The 17,273-nt window shown below is 38.2% G+C and overlaps 1 protein-coding gene across 1 annotated transcript in view; it reads left to right on the top strand.

The window, feature by feature from the left end:
• The window catches only part of ZFYVE28 (zinc finger FYVE-type containing 28), a 146,465-nt gene that overhangs the window by 79,306 nt on the left and 49,886 nt on the right, over positions 1 to 17,273 (top strand). Inside the window, exons 3-7 of the mRNA XM_084203833.1 lie at positions 6,209 to 6,346; positions 8,867 to 9,069; positions 10,804 to 10,893; positions 13,248 to 13,337; positions 15,985 to 16,086. Coding sequence (XP_084059959.1) covers positions 6,209 to 6,346; positions 8,867 to 9,069; positions 10,804 to 10,893; positions 13,248 to 13,337; positions 15,985 to 16,086 — 623 coding nt within the window. The remainder of the gene's footprint in view (positions 1 to 6,208; positions 6,347 to 8,866; positions 9,070 to 10,803; positions 10,894 to 13,247; positions 13,338 to 15,984; positions 16,087 to 17,273) is intronic.

The raw sequence follows: 17,273 nt of genomic DNA, 5'->3' as shown, positions 1-17,273 counted from the left end.
TTGCTATTAAATATTTCATATTTTGTAGCAAATGGCTATAAAATATAAAATGCTGTATTTTAAGTTGGGCTACAAATACAGCTCCATCAAATGAATGGAATTGTATTTTCTTTCTGCATTTCATATTTGATCTTATGCAGGGAGGGAGCAGTTAATATTTAAATATATTTTTTCTTTGAAAACAGGATCCTAATAATGTTTAGTACCGTAGTCTTAAATTTTAGTTTCTCACGTTAACAAGTTTTTTCATGTGTTTCCACTTGCTCACATGGACCAAATAGGTCATTGTGAGAAACTCCTGTTATCTAAGACTGTGGACAGAGTGGAATGAAAATGCTGTGCACTGCAGGTCAGGGAATTAATTTGCAGCAGAGAACCATAGGGAAGAAGGCTGGATCCATGCCAGCTCAGCAATGAATGTGTTGGGGATGCAGGATGCTTTCACTGCAGCAGGGGAAGGCAAAGTGAAGATGGCAGTAATTCATGATGACATCTCCTTCATTCTGCCCTCTGTGAATGGGGATTCCTCTTTTATTTATTGAGAGTTGTTGTTGCTAGGCTGGGACAATACCGAATTTAAATTGCTAGATATCCAAGTTGCCTTTTCATGGTGAATTTTGGTATTACTCTCTACTGGGATGGGTTAAACAAGGAGCTGCTCTCCAAAGTTCATACATGGAAAAATTCTGTTCCTTTTAGAAAGTGGAGTCTCATGAGTTGCATCCTCAATTTACAGATGATACCAAGTTGGGTGAAAGAGTTGATCTCTTAAACAGGCAGGAAGGTTTCACAGAGGGATCTGGGCAGGCTGGATCAGTGGCCCCAAGGGTCTGGGGTTCAACAAGGCCAGTGCTGGGTCCTGCCCCTGGGTCACAGCAACCCCTGCAGTGCCACAGGCTGGGGCAGGGTGGCTGGAAAGGGCCCCGTGGAAAAGGACCTGGGGGTGCTGGGTGAGAGTGGCTGAACGTGAGCCAGGTGTGCCCAGGGGGCCAAGGAGGCCAATGGCACCTGGCCTGGATCAGCAGTGCTGTGGCCAAGCACAAGTTTTGTGAGTGGCTGAGGCAGATGGAAATGTTTAACCTGGAGAAAAGGAGGCTTAGGGAACACCTTGTTTTTCTCTACAACTACCTGGGGTTGTAGCCAGGTGGGGTTCAGACTCCTCTCCCCAGTAACAATAGAAAAGGCAAGAGGAAATGGCCCAAGTTGTGCCAGGGGAGGTTTAGATGGGATATTGGGAAAACTTCCTTCATGAAAAGGGTTGCCAAGCATTGGAACAGGCTGCCCAGGGCAGTGGCTGAGTCACCATCACTGGAGGTAATGAAAAGATTTGTGGATGTGATACTTGGGCACATGATTTAGCAGGGAACTTGGCAGTGCTGGCTTAGTGGTTGGACTCGAGGATCTGAAGGGTGTTTTTCAACCCAAACAATTCCATAGTACTACAGTGCCAGTGGGAAATAATCAGTTAGCTGATGAGGCAAAAAGAGTCTGAAAGCTCAGCCTTTGGGAGCTGTGCAAGATGGACTGGAGGGAAGGCCATGGAGAGGCTTTGGCTCTCTAATGTGAAACAGCTGTCTGGGTTCTGCAGCCAGGATTTTTGTGTGTATATTGAAAACCTGTTTGTTACATCAGAGAGGGCACCACCTTGGTACTGGATTCTTCTTTTAAGTAGCCTGTAAACCCCTAAATATTCACAAACTGCTTTAATTGCAATAAAATCTTCCTTTATTTTTGGCATTAATTTTTGTTCATCAGTGACTTCTGATTTTCATAATGTGATGTTGAAGGAGTTCTGGAACTTAACATCAAGCTAGAAAAGGTAACAAAAAATGTTATGGACTTAAATGAAGAGGCTAAAATATCATCATCTATTAAGCTCGTGGTGATAACATCATAGACCATATTGCCTTAGCTGGATTTTACTGATAATTCAAAACATGGCTGTTAGAGAGGTACTGAACAGCACAGGAAGTTACCTTCTTTTGAAGAAGTCTTGCAAAAGACCTCAGAAAGGTCATATTAAGTTTAATGTTGTGGAAGAATGGTGTAAATTTCATCAATGACATGTACAAAAGGGTAGATTAGTTTGCCTTTTGTTGCTCTGAACATATGTTTCATAGTATAAGGAAGATTAATTTCTTGGCATTTTTTTGGTACCTATTCAGGAAGCTAATGCAGCAATTGATGTTAGCTTTATGCTCTAATTATTTAATATATGGCTAATTACTGATGGGCCAAAAATAAACCAACTTTTTGTCCTCTACTGTGGCTACCTACATAGATTGTCTGACTGTAACTCATTTTCTTCCCTATCAAAATGAAATATATGTGCTGTCTGTTATGTGAAACTCTGAGCTGTGTTTTCCAGGAAAAGAGGAGTTTGGAGTACATCCCAAAGCAGAATCTCTGCAGTGGCTGCCTGTGCTGTGTAAAGCCTCAGCAGAGCACCTGAAGCAAAGCTGTGCACATCCCAGTGTGCAGATAAACCACAAGATAACAGATAAAGCCACCAGAAGAGGCATTAAATTCCGGAGGCTTTTATGTAGAAAGATGGATCAAGTGAAAGATTTACTACTTCAATTCCAACTAATTGATTTCTGTTGCTTAAATTAGAGCAAAATTTCAGTGCTACCATGTATCCAAACCCATTCGTTATTAGCTTACAAAGCAGAATACTGTAATTAAATAAATTGAATGTTTCTTGAAGCTCTTCTAAAGAAAAGACTGATTTGCTTACAATGCATTGGATAGTCTGTCTAAATTGGCTGGCATCCTTCCAGTTTTAAAGCATCTGAGATCTGAAATTATTATGGGAGCAAATATTCCAGATTTTTTATGTAAGTTACTCTGCTCTGGGTGTCATAAGAAAAATGGAAGCAAGAGGGAAGTGATAGAGAATTGTTGGTTTGTTTTGGTTTTTTTTCTTCTGTAGGACAATAAAATGAACCCTGTAGAACAACAGAGAATTTGGGAAATTGCACATCTTGAAACAGCAAAAGCAATTTACCTTGTAGAAATCTTTCAATATTTGTACATTTTATATCAAAGTTCCATCAACTGTTCTTTCCTAATCTTCCTGTATCTCTGCTAGACTAGGCAGGAAAAGATGCCCATCTTTTTAATTGGCTTTTTCACTCAGCTCTCTGACAGAAAAACCAGCTGCCCATGTGAAGCATATAGACAACTGCTGCTGGAGATGGAGCTGTTGTGATTGATCTCCATTGGGAAGTGTATATTAAAATTCTAATTACTTGTAGTTGAACTTAGTAGTACTGCACATATTTAAAAAAATACCTGACTCAAAGTTTGGCATATGTGAAGATGTGTTGGTAGATCTTGGGTCCTTTGGAGCAGAAGCATCTAGAGATTATAGAAATGAGGAAGAATATTAAGTGTCTTTTAAGTGGGAAACATATAAATTATATACTTAAACATTAGTATATTGTAAAATGTTGAATTATCTTGCCTTTAGTTGCAATATTTAAGTGCATTGAGGTATAAAATTTCATGATGCCTGTAATAATTATCTCCTGAGATGATTTAGACAGAATCTTAGGGCTTTTTAACAGGTATAATGATAAGAAAAACAGAGCAAAACCATGGAACAGTTGCTTACCAGCTGTGAGTCCTCTTTCTTTATTCTATTGGTGTGAAATGTTCTTTGATACATCAGGAATTTTGAATATGTATATAGGTGGTTATGTAAGGGAAATTCAATCTGTCTTGTAGCTGCTGTCAAATAAGATTGCATTTAAAAAATAATCCACTGAAGTAAAATAAAATTTAGGGAGGAAAATTTTTTTAGAATGGCTTTTCCTCTTATTCTGTGTAGCATTTTAGGAAAAAAAAAGTAAGAGAAAAATTGCATTTCCCCATATTAAAGTTGGTTGGCAAGTAAAATAAATTGGAATATCATGTCCTAAAATAAAATGTAATTGGATTACTTACAGTCTGATATAACCAGATTTGAATAGTGTTCTTCTCAGTTTCCTGCCTTAATAGCTCTCTGCATGTCATGAAACTTTTGTAAAATTTTAACTGGTAAGATTGCTTTTTAACACTATATCTCTCCAATGCAAAAAGGCCTTTGCAAACTTTGATTAATTCTCTGAAAACAGGAATCTGGCTTTTTCATCCTAATGATAAAGAGCAACTTGTATTGCACTAGTGATAAAGTGAGAGCTACAGGCAAAGCACCTGGTCTCAAAATAGATCAGTAATAACAGATTTGAAACACTTCATGAGTGACTCATGCCTTTCTACAATGTAAATGTTTCTATCCTCAGTTTCAGTCTGTGCTCTGTTACTTTGGGTAGGAGCTAGGTAGTTTAGGAGTTGATTTTCTTAGGAGACCTATTTCAAAATAGTTTGGTTCCCAGGTAGATTTAGCTAAATAATGGTGGGAGAGCTATACTCAGTACCATGAATTAAGAAGTGGAAGTAGAATAGGAAACTTGCTATTATTCTGTTTTTTCTGACCCTAAAGTGTCCTGCCAGTTTGGATTTGATGCTTGTCTAACTCCCTGTTGTCCTGGAGAGAGAGGTGCTGGGTGTTCTGCAGCCAGGGGTGCAGGATGTGCTGCTGCAGCAGGGCCTGGGCACCTTTGCTCTGTTCTCTTCCAGCATTTGAACTGCAGTGCCCCTTGCAGTGACCCTAGGGAGGGTAAGGTTGATTCTTCCCTCAGTTCCTGCAAGGGGCATCTCTGGCTTCTAAGGGATCCTAGTGCCCCACTGATCCTGGCAGTACAATGGCCCAGCTCAGTGAGGGGGAGGTTTCATCTTTAAAATCTGGAATTTTTTTTTTGGTGATTCTGGTTTTCTTTTCTTGTCTCTTCTCATACCTGCTAGCCATGGTCTGTGTTGTGATGCCCTGCAGGGGCTACAGGGCATTTGATTTTCAGTCTTACATCTAGAGAAGATGGTTGATTGTTACACTTCTTTGTATGTTTGAACTGTATGAGGTGGAGTTTTTTGTTTGTTTTTTGCAACTTTATCGAAAAGAAACATATCTCATGACAGCTTTGCAAAAATACTTTATTGTGAAAGTGTTTTAATCATTAACACATCAAGTACCTTATACCAGTGTGTAATAAATATTGCTGATTTGTTAATTTATTCACTTATTTTGGATGAAGACAACTGTAATTACAGCCTTAATGTTAAGATTATTTTGTGGCAGCAGCAGGTGCAGCAGTCTGTGGAGAAATTAAAAAAATTTGGGTCATTCTTTGTAGCTAAAGTGGGTTTTTTCTTTTTTGATGGGGAACATATTAAAGAGGCAGGTTTCTTCAAAATTCCTGTCTTCTATTGTTTTTTAAATGCAGATGAAAATAAACCAGTAAAGTACAGATTTAAGGCAATTCTGTCTGTTAAACAATTTGGTACAGACAGATGTGGTGGTATTTGTTTGAGAAATACTTTAAATAGAATGTGAATTCTGTAAATAGCGGAAGAAGCAGAAGACAAAACATCTTTATGAAAGCACTCAGCCTTTTTCATGCTCTCAATCTACCTTTATTATGTTAATTAAATTCTGTACAGTTCCCAGCAGGGGAATGTGAAAATTATCTTTTCAAATAAATGAATACAGATTATTTACTGCATATCAAGAAACTGCTTGTAGGTGTTTGATCACTGTCCTGGTGCAGAGGTAGATCAGAGCAGTTATTAAAGCTCTAATTTGTGTGGTGTCCCCTTATCCTGTGTGTGTGCCAGCCCTTGCCCACTTGGGATTCAGGTGTGTAAACTGCTGTGGATTACCAGGATGAGCTTAAATGGTCCCAGTATAACTCAGTGTCTAACAACTGCAAGGTACCCTGTCAGATGCTCTTTTGGGAATAAAGGGAATGTGGTGAGAGGGAATGGAAGAAGTATAATTCACTTGTACTTCTAGTTTATCTCCTGATAGGTACAGATAGCTGGAGGTAACAAGCTCTTTGTCATGCCTCCTCATCAGGTGTCCCATTAAAGAAGTCAAAGTTAAGCACAGCTAATCTGAGAAACAGTTCTAGGAAAATTACAGAGAGTGAAGTTTGCTGCTCTTGTTTCTATGCGGTATTCTGTTTTTTCACTGTGTGTATGAAGACCTTGAGAGTTAAACACTGCATTTTCTATCTTAATTGTTGGTACCTCACTAATAAAGTCTGTTTTAGAAGAAAAAAATGTTTCTGTGCAAACAGTATATATGGTATCCTGTGTTTTGCTTCAGGATAATGTTTTGAACATCATAAACCAGATCATGGATGAATGCATTCCACATGAACGGGCCAACAGAGACTTCTGTGTTAAGTTTCCAGAGGAAATCCGCCATGACAACCTTGCAGGGCAGCTTTGGTTTGGAGCAGAGGTAGGCCTGTCACACTTCTGTTCTTTGGGATTAACACACACTTATTTTTGTTGTGTAAAGCCACAAGAACCTTTTCAGACTTTTCAGAAAGAAATACAAAAAATAATTACTGGGCAAAATAAACAAGAGAACTTGCTCTGGGGGTGCTCAGAGAAATGGGGTTCTGTGACTGTGGTTTTGGTTGGGCTAAGAGCATACCAGGTTATTTTCATAATTGTGTTGTCAGTGTTCTAGAGTGAAAAACTATTCTTTTGTGGTTTAGCATCTGAGTGATATTTTTGGTTTTTTTTCTGATCAGCCATCTTGTGTTTTGAAGATCTTAGGAAAAAAAGTGTATTAGGAAGTTTTATCAGGACAAAAGTTCATCTCCAACAGATAAAAGTGCATGTTGTCACTTTACTTTAATGGCTGTGTTATGCTATAGCTCGTCCTAAACATGCAACCTCAGGCTGTCATTTGTTGCACACAACTTCCTCATTTCATGTGTATGCCAAAAATACAATAGTTCCTCTGCAGAACACTCAAGTCCACTTTTCTCTTACCTGGTTTCTCTTACCAAGCCTTCTTTCAAATACTTCTTCTAGAGCAACCTGTAGGATCAAGGAATTTTTGTAGTGAATAAGCTTCTGTTATTTTAACCAAAGGAAGGCTGAAGTGTCAGAACAAAAGGCTGTGATATGCAAGATATTTTTTTATTACTTCTGATGTCTTTTGGCTAAAAAAATAAATCATTTTTGGTGGCATTTTTCATATTGTGGCATCTTTAGTGATAAACTCTTCACTTTTTCTCTTCACTTTTACTGGCCTGAAGGTAACTGAAGGTGGCACCATGAATTTCTTGGGACTTGAGGGAGGAATTAGTCCAGACATCCCACCACACAACAGAATGTTGTGGTCTTGTTTTCAGTGTTGTCTCTCCTGTATTTGAAGCAGTCCTTGGCCTCCTGTTAATATCCTTTTTTTTTTTCCTCTACCAGTTTCTCCTTTCTTTTTCAAGTGCATGTTCTTCATGAAGATTTCCCATCTTGTTCAGTCCAATATGCCTGCATGTGTTCTCTTTCTAAAACTTGCTTTGACAGTTGTTAATTGTAGGCTCCTTTGAGTCAGAGAAGGTTAGACAGAATTTACGAAATTATTTGGTATGTCAATGCTTTGTAATCCTGTCCTAAGTCTTGTGTTATTCACTGCTGTGAATAAAACAGCTAAACCTGTTTCCAAATCAAACTTTCACTGTGCAACCCTCAGGCTGGAGAGACCTGTTGGTTTCAGGGCAAGTAACAAGTGCAGTGATGATGTAATGGCAACTCCCACTGCTGTAGGCACTGTCCTCCTGTGAATTCATGGGGCCAGAAGGTTGTGTGAGCTGTATGAGTACACACTTCTGTCCTTGTCAGTACAATCACTGAGTTAGCAGACTGAGAATACCTCTCAGCAGGTAACACTTACTCTATCCATACTTCCCACAAACACTGCTTTGGCTGATAAGAAGTAAGAACATGATCTTCTCTGAGTGCCCTCCAATCAATGCTTCAGACTGCTGAGAAAGGATCCCTTCTGGGATTGCAGGTCCCTCTTACTGTGGCTCTCCCATCCACAGGATGCCTGGGAGGGGGGGGTGACACACCTGCAAATGGAGATTTTAAAAAAGGGGGAAAAACCACTGATCTTTGAGAACAACCTTGTATTTCCTCAGTTAACAGAAAGATTTCTGTTAATGCAGCAGGTGTGATTTATATTGGTGCTCGTTGTCTTCCAAATGTAACCATAAAAGAATGAAGCCAGCAGTTGTGTCAATGGCAAGATTTTAAAAAAAGTTTTATTAATGTGTTACAGTAAAAATCTACTGTTAATGTCTTTGTCAGCTGCTCACAGAGAGTCCATGTATAATGCCTGGGGCAAGGAGTCTTATAGAGTTGCTTTCCAGACACTGGAAGGGAAGAATCACTCAGTGACCTGCTTTTTGTATATTATCATGGGGAAGCAGGGTACTGGCCTAACTGCATCCTTGTGTGATAGCCAGTGAGCAGTTTTGCTGTAAAAGACATCACAGTTGCAGAATTTGTTCTTTTTATAAGGAACAGATTTCTTTTACAATAAAATAAAAAAATCCAAATCAAAGCCCAAATCAAAACAGTCCATGGATTGTAGTTTTGCTGGATTCCCACCTCCTTTATGCAAGGAATCTGTGTGTGCATAGAGGATCTATCCTACTGATGCTTATTGCCTAACTGGTGGGAGAATAACTTCTTCTGTCAGCACTGTGGTCACCCTAAGACATTCTTGTACTTCAGCCTTTTCCCCTCCTCATCTCTTCCTGGCTGAGCTGCTCCCTAACCTTTTATGTGAAAGCTTTTGACTCTTGACATACCAGCCTTAAATCTTTCACTTGTTTAATAATTTGCCTCCAACCAGGGCTAAGTACTGCCCTTGCTCAAAAGCACATCTCGTGCTTTGTTTTTAAGTATAGAAGTATTTTTACTTTGTAAAAACTAATATTTTATCACTTCATGTCTTTCATAGTGTTTGGCTGCTGGTTCAATTATTATGAATCGTGAAATTGAGAGTATGGCCATGAGGCCCTTGGCCAAGGACCTGACCCGAAGCCTGGAGGAAGTCAGAAATATCATCCGTGACCAGGCCTTAAGGGATTTGAACCTCTACACAGAGAAAATGAAAGATTCCCTCAAGCATTTTGATGTCCTTTTTGCTGAGTTTGAATTAAGGTAAAACAGATGAAGTAAATGTGTTGTGAGCCATGTCTTAGCCACTGCAGCTGGTTTTTGGCTCGTTGGCATTTGGAAATTGTTTCACTCTGTATTCTTGGAGTGGAAAAATGATGTAAATTTTTTTTATCATTGTATTTGAATTCTTTAGTAATTTGTGTATTGTTAGATTTTTCCTTCCAGTGTAGCAGTAATGAAAACTAAATAGCATTTTAGCAATCAACATTTGCTCTCTCCAACTAAACTATAATCCCCCATTTGCATACTGGCATATGGCATTTGAGGGAGAATTTCCAAGACACAAAAGGAAACCATAAATCTCTTAATGTTTTCTTTGTCAGAGAAAAGGCAACAAATAGATGTTTAAAAAGAAAAGAATGATAATGAATATTCTAGATACAGAGGTTTTGTTCTCTTGTGCTTAGTGGTACAAGCAAGATGTACCCAGTGAATTTAAGAAGGCAAATTGAATTCTGATGGAGGAAGTGCTTTTACATGAACCATAATTAACCACAGGAAATCACTGATTTGAAAACTTGTGATTGAAAAATGACTTTGAGGTTTATAGCTGAAGTAAAAATAACTGCTTTTTGGGGTGATGCTTTTTTGCATCAAGGGTCACATTGACCAGTCTTGCACTGTGCTTCAGAGTGTAACCAGCTACCTGCCTGTATGTTAGGTGTTTGTGGTGCTGCTCACAGGCAAGATAATGGGCAGGATTATCTATGGATCTAATATGACACAGTCAGTGCTGCTCTTAGCAGAACATGTTTCTTAGAATTGGGTGGTATTTGAAGATTTCTTGGGAATAGCCTATAGACTGCTGTGTCCCACATTACCACTTGCCCTTCCTCAGTATTGTTTTTCTCGTGTTCTTTCACTCAGGTAAGCAGGTTTTTTCTCATTAGTAAAGGCATCATTATTCTGTTACATTGAAAAATCTTTAACTGAAAATGTTGTCTAAAAACATGTTTTGAAGTGTGGGTTTGAGTGCAGACACCAAAGACAGCAGTAACTGTTTCTTGGCAGTGTCTGTGCACTTTTTGGCCTGTCAATACCAGCTCTCTATGTACAGCATTTTTCTTCACCATTGTTTTGCAAACAACTTCTTCCCTTTCTGTGTTACTTGTATTCTACAAGTGACCAATTAAGTAATGCAAAAGTGACAAAAAAACCATTGAACTTCTACCAGTGTTTCTTGCATTGTTGAATTAGTGCTTTTGCTAGTAATTCCACACAGAAATGAGAAATGAGGCCAAATTTTAAATGTCATAAACTGTCTCATCTGGGTAACTGAATTCCACTCATCTAATTTCAGGTAAAATCATTATAGATAAAATACCTGGTTCAAGTCAGATTTTTTTTTTTATTGTGGAAATGCAGAGTAAACTATTCTGTCTTTAAGATGGGGCAGTAAAGGCACTGTGCCACACAGTAAAGGGTTCTGATAGCTAAATGTGCTATCATAATTACATCATTGTATCATAAATGTGCTATATAATTATAATATTTCTAAATTACTGCTGTCTTCCACTGCCTCAATTCCACTTCAATAAGTAATTTGGCTGTGTTTCTCATAGATTGTTACTCAGTACAGTTTTCATAGTGAGTGCTGTTGAAATAAATACAAATTGGTGCAGGAAATCATCTTAGGTCTCTAAGATGATTTGCCCTAGGTTTGGTTTATTGTTAAAGCATGTGAAACAATGGTACATTATTTTATAATTTTTGTAGTTACGTGTCAGCCATGGTACCTGTGAAGTCTCCAAAAGAATACTATGTACAGCAAGAGGTTATTGTACTGTTCTGTGAAACTGTGGAGAGGTAAGTTAAGGACTAGATCTTAATTTTTGTGTTTGCTTTGTCTGAGTTTTTATTGAAGTACATTAACTATTAATATTGAAGAATTGTCATAAAACACCAGGTATTTTGCTTTTCTCATAAGTATCCAAATTCCAAGGTATTAAGCATGCTTGGCAGGCACAAACCTGTGTTTTTTTGTTTTCTACATTAAAAAAATACAAAACAAAACACAAGAGTAAATAATCCAACAGTAACTGTATTGTTGGTATGCCTAGTTACAGATGTGTACATGAAGACTCAGCATTTAAATAAGCTAAATCTGTTCAAGGCATCAAGACTTAATGATGTTTCATGCAAGAATACATGGGGACATGATTCAAATAATCTGTAAACCTCCAGTGATTTTCATAAAGAACTCCTAAAAGCTCTTGAAAATCTCAAAGGACTGGTCTTTGCCTCTATATGTATGAAGGGACAATGATGAAAGAAATCTATTCAGCAATCCATAAGGTCTAGAAGTATAAGGTGCAAAGAAAAGTGTGAATTTGTAATATACTCTCTTGAACAGCTTTTTTTCTTCTCTCTTCTGACAGATTAACTAGCCTGCAGATGGGCAGTAGAGGGGAGCAGCATGTGAAATACTCAGCCTAAGTGAGGGTCTGAGCAGTGCAACACTGTTCTTAAAAGAAAATTAGTGAATGGTGTTCTGTGTAGAATTCTTAGATGCAGTTGACTGTAAGAGGCCCTTAGGATAAGTGTTGGTTTCACTGTCATGTCAGGAGAGCTGGGGAGGCAGAGCCTGGGTCTGGTGGGGTGGATCTTTGATCAAGGAATGGAGGAGTACAGAGCACACTGCCACACATCAGAGGTGTTTCAGGCACTCTGGGAGACAGGATTACAACTCAGCAAAGGTCCCAAGTAGCAGGAATTACCTTCCATCAGTCAGAGAGCTACCACACATACTCACCTATGGCATGCACATGTCCAGCAGAGGCCACAAAGATGAGGAGGGGTCTGGAGCATCTCTCTTACAGGAGAGGCTGAGGGAGCTGGGCCTCTTAGAGAGGCAAGACTGAGGGGATCTGATCAATGCACACAAATCTCAAAGCTGTGTCTAAGAGGATGGGGCTCTCTTCCATGGTGCCCAGGGACAGCAGGACAAGGAGGAACAGCCATAAATTACAACAAGAGAAGTTGACACCAACATGGGGAAGAATTTCTCTACTTTGAGGTGGCAGAACAGTTCCCCATGGAGGTTGTGGAGTCTCCCTCTCTGGAGACATTCCAAACCCAGCTGGATGTGTGCCTGTGTCACCTGCTCTAGATGACCCTGCCTGGCAGGGGGGTTGGACTGGCTGATCTCCAGAGGTCCATTCCAACCCTGACAGTTCTGGGATTCTGTATTTCCCCAGTAAGAATAAAAAGATGGTTTCTTACTTGTAGCTTTGGGAAATCTGTCTGGGCTGTAGGAAGGAACAGGGAGACACACCAGTGTGTCCATCCACTCTTGGCACCAGCCAGGGTTTGCCTTGTGCTTGTGTCCCATCCACCCCCAGCAGTACTGGCTAGACAATGCTGACAAGGAATAAAAAAAAGTTATTTCCATTCTTTTGGGGACCAAAAGCAGGACTCATGTGCAGTTTTCATTGCAGTCTTAAACATTGATATGAACAAGTCAGAGAAAAAATTTGAGGATGTTATGAAACTTGGTAAAATCTGAAAATTTTGAAGAAACCTGGAAAATACAGCAAAGTACAAAATCCAAGCAAAATGGGGTTTAGTTTAAAAGGGGCTTAAAACATTGAGAAGTTATTTGAGGGCAATGAAGTCTCCCCCATATATTAAATCCTTAGATTTCAGTAAGAGTTATTGTTAGAACTGTGCTGTTCTTGGGTGGCTTTTAAAGTTTTTTGTTATGGGGGAGATTGACCTTGATAATTGGAGCAGTTTGTATTTGAAAATGAAACCAAATACTTTCCCTTATTACTTCAAAAGTGTTTCTTTTATTTGAAAAATTGTCAGCACCAGTGGTTTTCAGTATCAAGCTGAAGCTTGACATGAAATAGTAAATAGAGAAAATTTCATAAAAGTGAATTGTGTTTTGAATGACTATAAAAGCTTTAAATGCTTAATGGGATTTTTTTCTTGCATTTGTGTTTTTATTATACATTTTTCTTTAAAGCAGAGACTTAAGCAATCAGTTTTAGATATATAGATATATAGATATATAGTGGTTTAGATTGTAGAAAACCAGTGCATGAGTTAATTGCTATCAGTTTGATTTGGCTCATAACAATTTTTTCAAAATTTTCCCTAGTGAAATGTGTTCTTCATGACTTTGATGCCTTACTAAATAATTTTATTCTTCTGCTTAGAGCCTTAAGGCTTGGATACCTCACTCAAGATATGATAGATGACTATGAACCAGCTTTAATGTTTACAATTCCAAGATTAGCCATTGTATGGTAAGTAATTTTTAACTGCTCTCTGCTCTGCCTCATTGAAAGGTTTATTGAAGATTTGAAAAGCTGTGTTCAGAATCTTGATGGTCTTTCACCTGATTTTGCTTTAAAGTTTTTTTAAAAAAAATGAAAGAGGAGGATTGTTTTGTTTTAAATCATTACCAGTTTAATGTAGAATAGCAAGACAAAAAAAAAGAAAGATGGTAGATCTCTAAATAGAGCAGGCAGGAACAATTGATCAGGCATCCTCCAGCAAAATTTAAAAATTAGGAACATCAGTCTTTGTAATGTCATGATGTCAGAAATATTTTTGAAAGCACATTTTGTGACACTCAAAAATAGGATGACATAAGGATACAAGTCTTGAAAACTACGATTTTTCAATTAAATTTGTGTGTTTTTTCTCAATGACTCTAGGTTCAGAAAGAATTATCATGGCAAACTGCATTGTAACTATTGAGTTAGGCTTAATTCTCTTGAAGCAAAATATTAATATTTGTGCCTTTTGTGTAGATTTGTGCCCTGTATTGACCACTCAACTAAATTGACAGTGGTTTTGCTTCATGCAGTTTTTGCAATATTGAACAAATCAGATGCATTTTTCCTAATGAGTCTTCATGGTTTACTAAGGCAGCAGTTTCTCTGGAGTAAAGCCAGCATATTTTTAATATTTTACCATTGTGAACGTTTTACAGTTAGCTAATATAAGTAGGATAATTGAGGGAAATAAAAACCCTCAAATCCTGAGTGTAATACTCTTCTCCTCAGGAAATCCCTGTGGCCTGTTGTTCCTGTTAAATAGTATATTGTCTCTAACTGTCATTCTAAAAATAAGAACAGTAATAATCTGATTATTGGAAGACAACAGGAATGTGAGAACTCAGTTTGAAGCTGCTGGAAGACACAGTGAAGGAGAACACATCAACACTAACTGGAAAACCAGGGCTCTCTGGCAAATAGATCATGTCTATCCCAAATTACAAAGAAGGTTAGGGAAGAAGTGTAAGTGCTCCTAATTATCCACTGATAAGGAACTGAGTGTCATGAAGTATCACAGAGCTCTTTCAAATGTTACACATGTACAGAAGCCATTTCATAATATATTTTTTTTCTGTAGTGGTCTAGGACACTTTTTAAAAAAAATTCCTTCCAGGAGTTAAATTCTGTGGCTGACAAACTGCCAAAGGAACAGTGACTTGCATCAGGTAGAAGTCTGAGGAGAGTAGCCTTGAGCTTTCACTGAGCAAAGTAGTGACATTTGCTTATGCAGAACACAAGACATGAGTCAGCAATAGCTGCTTCACTTTGTGGCAGCCTGCTTGTTGAAGCTTGGCAAGCATAGAGAAAAAGATAAAATTGGGTACCCCTGGCAACAAGATAATTTGTCTTAAGCCACCAAAAAAAAAAAAATTAAAAGTGACTTGGAAAGGAAGCAACTTTTTCTGACTCTCCTCTCCTCTTCCCTGCTCCTGCCCTCAAAACCTTAATCCCCTGGTCTTTTTTTTTAATACTTCAGAGGAATTCATATAGCTTGTGACATCAGCTTTGCTGCTGTGTCTCAGAGTGTCCTTGGTGGTCACACAGGTGACCCCTAGGGAGGGCCTGGTGACAAAAAGACTTTGACAATGCTTAGGGTAAGACTTTGACAGACCCTGAGCCAAGGGTCACTGTCACTCTGGGTGATTTGGGTCCCACATAGCTCTCTGGAGTGGAATTTGAGTTTCAGGAAAGGAACATGTCTTTGAAATATCTTGGGTAATAGAGCACTGACACTATGGACAGGAAGGGGAAAGTGGCCTTGGAAAAGGAAAACTGATGTCATCTCAGCTGTGAGAACAGGTTGCCTTTGGAAACATCCATTGCTTTTGCAGTGGGCAGGGGATTAAATAGTTTGAAGCAGAGTGGTGCCTTTGGGAATCCTCTCAGACCCAGTAGGGTGTGGCACAGGGGATCTGAAGGTGAATTTTGTTAAATCCATGGCGCACAAACAGGTTTGGGCAGTGGTGATTTGGTCAGGAGGAGCTGTTGAGATACCTACAGTGAAGTACCTGGAAGCTCTCAGGATTGTGAATTTACCTCTCTCCAGAGAAATTTGTACAAGTGCTGAGTTGATTTAAAAGCATGGTTTCTTCGAAATATGTTTTATGTGATCAAGAAAATCTGTTTCCTTTTTTTACCATATGTCAATACCATGTTATATTTATCTTAGAGGTAGAAAAATAGGAGCTAGGAGTCAGCTACCTTGCCTGGAAATTTAGACTGGAAAGAAAAAGCCATCTGCAATATCTCAAATCAGTGGACCTCCCCCAATGTACTTGATAATAGGTTTCCTTTATGGGATTTTCTTTGTGGTTTTAATTTTTTTACATTCAGCTGCAGCAATGAAATAAATGTGTGTTCTTCCCTTTATGCTTCCATTGCTTTTTCTGACATGTTTAAGAAAGGGGAACAGAGTGGATGGGATCTTTTTCCTGTTACTTTAAATAGCATCTAATTCTAGCTGTGGGTGAATAAGGCAAAAATAAGATAATGAGATGTAGTTAAATGTTGTTCTAATGTTTATGTACAGTTGCTTTTCTGACTGTTCAGTGGTTGCTCTGTGTAATAAAATTTTCATTTGTGTGTGTTCATGCATGTGTTTGAATTACAGTGGCCTTGTTGTCTACTCCGAGGGACCATTAAACTTGGACCATAAACCAGAAGATATGTCTGAACTCTTCAGACCTTTTCACACTTTGCTAAGAAAAATAAGGCAAGTAATAAATGATAGTTGTAATTGCTTCTCTTCTGTAGTGAAAATCAGAGTCCTGGAAACTCATAAATGCTTAAAAAAGTGTTTCTGTTTGCTATGTTAACCATAAACAGCATTTTCCTCTCATCAGCCTGATATACCCGTGAAATAACTAAATGTAGTTTCTCATTTCATGGCAGTTTTCTGAACTTTTAATCTCTGTGATAGTTTCTTTTTTTTTTCTTTTTTTTTTTTTGAGTATCATTTTATAGCATTTCACATTTTCCTTCTGGTTATATGATGCCTGAAGTAGTAAAGTTGGAGTTTATTTTTGGTAGATTCTGTTTCTAATTAGCATCAACGTTTCTGCTTAACCAGGCTTATTACATTTTCTTGTTATGCCATGATGCAATACTCAGATAATTCTTAACCTAATAGAAATGACTATCAGTTATTCATATTGTAAATTTGGTTTTTACAGGATAAATCACTTTATACTTCTTTCCATAATGCTTCAGTGTGGGTTACCATTGGAGATGTGGGCTTTGGCTCAAGTATAAAGAACATTAAAATCTTGTTTTCTTAGCTGAGGTTTTTAGAAGACTGATCTGTTACTTGGTAGAAAATGAGCTGTATCTTTAAAGGATCTTTATGTTCACTCTTCAGGTACTTTATTTGGGTGTTAAAAAATTTTCTTAATCCATAAGCCCAGTTATTTTCTTAGAATTTAGATTTATATACCAACTGCAACTTCTGTCCCTAGAAATCTCTAGAGATAATTTGAAAGGTTTGGGTTTTTTCCCTGTGTCCAATTTTCAGCAGTTTATTGCCTTCTCTGGATGTCATGGTGACAGTCTGATACAAGAATAGTTTTCACATAGTTTATATCCAGATTGATCTCCTCTCATCCCTTAGAGGTGAGGCATCTCCTGAGGGAGAATGTGAGCTCTGTCAAGGGGGGTTCAGAGGGGAGCTATTTCTGAAGTTAGCCTTTATAAATATCTAGACCACATCCTTGTGTGTCCCTTGAAAGCTTCCTAGTATTTTTGTCTAGAAGTCTTATTTTTAGGTACATTAGTGAAATTCATATTGAAATCTGAGAATTAAAATTGATAAATCAACATGTTTGGTTTGTTGGGGTTTTTTGAGTAATTATGGTATTATAAACCACTGGGCTAAGAATAACAGCATGAACTGAGGGGCAAAAC

This window comes from Fringilla coelebs (genome assembly GCF_963513975.1).
Source record: "Fringilla coelebs genome assembly, chromosome: 4".
In the NCBI taxonomy this organism is placed as follows: Eukaryota; Metazoa; Chordata; class Aves; order Passeriformes; family Fringillidae; genus Fringilla; species Fringilla coelebs.
The sequence above is the reverse complement of the archived record's forward strand: the minus strand, read 5'-3'. Positions and strand labels throughout refer to the sequence as shown.